The sequence below is a fragment of the Oncorhynchus masou genome, chromosome 24 (genome assembly GCF_036934945.1).
Source record: "Oncorhynchus masou masou isolate Uvic2021 chromosome 24, UVic_Omas_1.1, whole genome shotgun sequence".
Classification (NCBI taxonomy): Eukaryota; Metazoa; Chordata; class Actinopteri; order Salmoniformes; family Salmonidae; genus Oncorhynchus; species Oncorhynchus masou.
This window is the reverse complement of record NC_088235.1, coordinates 10811924-10816923: the sequence shown is the minus strand read 5'-3', so window position 1 is coordinate 10816923 and position 5000 is coordinate 10811924. Positions and strand designations below refer to the sequence as shown.

At 41.8% G+C, this 5000-nt stretch overlaps 1 protein-coding gene across 1 annotated transcript in view; it reads left to right on the top strand.

Moving 5' to 3' along the window:
* The window catches only part of LOC135513390 (adhesion G protein-coupled receptor B3-like), a 100515-nt gene that overhangs the window by 11181 nt on the left and 84334 nt on the right, over positions 1-5000 (top strand). Inside the window, exon 4 of the mRNA XM_064936314.1 lies at positions 4071-4265. Coding sequence (XP_064792386.1) covers positions 4071-4265 — 195 coding nt within the window. The remainder of the gene's footprint in view (positions 1-4070; positions 4266-5000) is intronic.

The following is a 5000-nucleotide window of genomic DNA, read 5'->3' as shown; positions in this document are numbered from 1 at the left end:
CCCTGCTACTATTGACATACCTCTACTCTCTCTCTCTCTACCCTGCTACTACTGACATACCACTCTATACCCTGCTACTACTGACATACCTCTACTCTCTGTCCCCTGCTACTACTGACATACCACTCTATACCTTGCTACTACTGACATACCTCTACTCTCTGTCCCCTGCTACTACTGACATACCACTCTATACCCTGCTACTACTGACATACCTCTCTCTACCCTGCTACTACTGACATACCTCTCTCTACCCTGCTACTACTGACATACCTCTCTCTACCCTGCTACTACTGACATACCTCTACTCTCTCTCTCTCTACCCTGCTGCTACTGACATACCTCTACTCTCTCTCTCTCTACCCTGCTACTACTGACATACCTCTACTCTCTCTCTCTCTACCCTGCTACTACTGACATACCACTCTATACCCTGCTACTACTGACATACCTCTACTCTCTGTCCCCTGCTACTACTGACATACCACTCTATACCCTGCTACTACTGACATACCTCTCTCTACCCTGCTACTACTGACATACCACTCTATACCCTGCTACTACTGACATACCTCTACTCTCCGTCCCCTGCTACTACTGACATACCACTCTATACCCTGCTACTACTGACATACCTCTACTCTCTGTCCCCTGCTACTACTGACATACCACTCTATACCCTGCTACTACTGACATACCTCTACTCTCTGTCCCCTGCTACTACTGACATACCTCTCTCTACCCTGCTACTACTGACATACCTCTGTATACCCTGCTACTACTGACATACCACTCTATACCCTGCTACTACTGACATACCTCTACTCTCTGTCCCCTGCTACTACTGACATACCTCTCTATACCCTGCTACTACTGACATACCTCTCTCTACCCTGCTACTACTGACATACCTCTCTCTACCCTGCTACTACTGACATACCTCTCTCTACCCTGCTACTACTGACATACCTCTCTATAACCTGCTACTACTGACATACCTCTCTATACCCTGCTACTACTGACATACCTCTACTCTCTCTCTCTCTACCCTGCTACTATTGACATACCTCTACTCTCTCTCTCTCTCTACCCTGCTACTACTGACATACCTCTACTCTCTCTCTCTCTCTACCCTGCTACTACTGACATACCTCTACTCTCTGTCCCCTGCTACTACTGACATACCTGTACTCTCTCTCTCTACCCTGCTGCTACTGACATACCTCTACTCTCTCTCTCTCTCTACCCTGCTACTACTGACATACATCTACTCTCTGTCCCCTGCTACTACTGACATACCTCTACTCTCTCTCTCTCTACACTGCTGCTACTGACATACCTCTACTCTCTCTCTCTCTACCCTGCTGCTACTGACATACCTCTACTCTCTGTCCCCTGCTACTACTGACATACCTCTACTCTCTCTCTCTCTACCCTGCTACTACTGACATACCTCTACTCTCTCTCTCTACCCTGCTACTACTGACATACCTCTACTCTCTCTGTCTCTCTCTACCCTGCTACTACTGACATACCTCTACTCTCTCTCTCTACCCTGCTGCTACTGACATACCTCTACTCTCTCTCTCTCTCTACCCTGCTACTACTGACATATCTCTACTCTCTCTCTTTCTCTACCCTGCTACTACTGACATACCTCTACTCTCTGTACCCTGCTACTACTGACATACCTCTACTCTCTCTCTCTCTCTCTACCCTGCTACTACTGACATACCTCTACTCTCTCTCTACCCTGCTACTACTGACATACCTCTACTCTCTCTCTCTCTCTCTACCCTGCTACTACTGACATACCTCTACTCTCTCTCTCTCTCTACCCTGCTACTACTGACATACCTCTACTCTCTCTCTACCCTGCTACTACTGACATACCTCTACTCTCTGTACCCTGCTACTACTGACATACCTCTACTCTCTCTCTCTCTACCCTGCTACTACTGACATAGCTCTACTCTCTCTCTACCCTGCTACTACTGACATACCTCTACTCTCTCTCTCTCTACCCTGCTACTACTGACATAGCTCTACTCTCTCTCTATCCTGCTACTACTGACATACCTCTACTCTCTCTCTACCCTGCTACTACTTACATACCTCTACTCTCTCTCTCTCTACCCTGCTACTACTGACATAGCTCTACTCTCTCTACCCTGCTACTACTTACATACCTCTACTCTCTCTCTCTCTACCCTGCTACTACTGACATAGCTCTACTCTCTCTCTATCCTGCTACTACTGACATACCTCTACTCTCTCTACCCTGCTACTACTGACATACCTCTACTCTCTCTCTCTCTACCCTGCTACTACTGACATAGCTCTACTCTCTCTCTATCCTGCTACTACTGACATACCTCTTCTCTCTCTACCCTGCTACTACTGACATACCTCTACTCTCTCTCTCTCTACCCTGCTACTACTGACATACCTCTACTCTCTCTCTCTCTCTCTACCCTGCTACTACTGACATACCTCTACTCTCTCTCTCTCTCTACCCTGCTACTACTGACATACCTCTACTCTCTCTACCCTGCTACTACTGACATAGCTCTACTCTCTCTCCACCCTGCTGCTACTGTTCTACTTCCTTCTTCAGTCTACAGTGGTTTTCCAACATGTGTGGACACAGACATAGACCTGTGAAAATGAAATACATACAGATGGTAGATATTGCCTCAGTCATCAGTCATCTTCACTGTATTTATTTCATACTTTATCTCTCTTTTCCAATATATGCAGTGTATGCTGGTGATATGGGAATGTGGATATTGAAAGTAGACAATATTATAGAGACTAAGACCACTACAGCTGATGTTAATGTAGACAGTTTAAACTACATATAGAGACTAATTACACTACAGCTGATGTTAATATAGACAGTTTAAACCACATTATAGAGACTAATTACACTACAGCTGATGTTAATATAGACATTTTAAACCACATTATAGAGACTAAGAACACTACAGCTGATGTTAATATAGACATTTTAAACCACATTATAGAGACTTAAAGAATACCACTACAGCTGATGTTAATATAGACATTTTAAACCACATTATAGAGACTTAAAGAATACCACTACAGCTGATGTTAATATAGACAGTATAAACCACATTATAGAGACTAACTACACTACAGCTGATGTTAATATAGACAGTTTAAACCACATTATAGAGACTAATTACACTACAGCTGATGTTAATATAGACAGTATAAACCACATTATAGAGACTAACAACACTACAGCTGATGTTAATATAGACAGTTTAAACCACATTATAGAGACTTAAAGAATAACACTACAGCTGATGTTAATGTAGACAGTTTAAACCACATTATAGAGACTTAAAGAATAACACTACAGCTGATGTTAATATAGACAGTTTAAACCACATTATAGAGACTAACAACACTACAGCTGATGTTAATGTAGACAGTTTAAACCACATAAACCAGTAATCTACTGCAGAGAACAGTCTCATAGTTCTCTTCCTCCTCTTCCTTCTCCTGGAGGTCGAGGGTCAGGGAAAGCTGTAATATAAACTGTAGTAATACTGTAGTAATATAGTGTATACTATACTTTAGAGGACCGCCAGGGTCTTAAGGTCCTTCTCTCTTCTCTTCCTTCTCCTGGAGGTACAGGTTAACTGGGCCAAAGGCTAGAGGACGCTGGCCTTTTAATGCATTCTAAATGAAATCAATCATTGTAGTAATACTGTAGTGTACTGTAATATACTGTCATATAGTGTAGAGAATCAATCAATGTAGTAATACTGTAGTAATATACTGTAATATAGTGTAGAGAATCAATCAATGTAGTAATACTGTAGTAATATACTGTAATATAGTGTAGAGAATCAATCAATGTAGTAATACTGTAGTAATATACTGTAATATAGTGTAGAGAATCAATCAATGTAGTAATACTGTAGTAATATACTGTAATATAGTGTAGAGAATCAATCAATGTAGTAATACTGTAGTAATATACTGTAATATAGTGTAGAGAACATATAAGACCTCATAGTTCATTTCTTCTTCTGGAGATCCAGGGCCACCTAGCTAAGGGCCAGGGGAAGTTGGCGGGGGACGGGATGTCTCAGGTGACCAAGACCCTGCTGGATCTCACCCAGAGAAGGAACTTCTACGCTGGAGACCTGCTGTCCTCTGTGGAGATACTCAGAAACGTGACTGATACCTTCAGGAGGGCCAGTTATGAACCAAGCTCAGACGACGTGCAGGTGACTGGATCCGTCTCTTTTGTCCTGATACATGTTGACCATGCTGCTGAGGTACAATTGTGTGTGAATTGTGGATCCTATTTTTTTGTTGCATACATGAAAATAGAAAACAATATGATAACGTTTAAAAGGAAAAGAGCATGTGCAGGAGAGGTGGAAAACCCCGGAGAGGCTTGTCAACATATCTCCCCCTTTCCAATGAAACTGGAAGGATTATTTACACAGTCCCCATGTCAGCTTTGTTATTTTAAATCATCTCTGTACGTCTCATAAATAACTGTGTGTGTTTATTTAATGAAAATAACTTTTTTAATCATTTATTTCCCTGAGCCTCCTTTGGCTCTTGAAATGCTTCGCCTGATCGTGTGGGCGTTAGGAAACACATTTGAAGATATTTGCATACACAGACATGATTGGCTGATAGTATGGTCTAGAGTCCATCCCCTTACCCAGATGAACAGTCATTGGTCTATTATGTCTGCTAAAAGACTCAAATAGAAACGGAAGCAAATAGGTACCTGCCTGGGATGAGCTGTCACCTCTGTTATTATGTTGTCTAACGCTACCTTGGTAATCATTATATTTACTGTTACATTTACTGTAATGGTTGGTTTCCCCAGAGTGGATGAATGTTGTCTAAAGTTTTAAGTTAAAACATTTTATTTAACCTTTATTTAACGAGGCAAGCTACCATTGTAATTATATTTACTGTAACAGGTAATCATTATATTTACT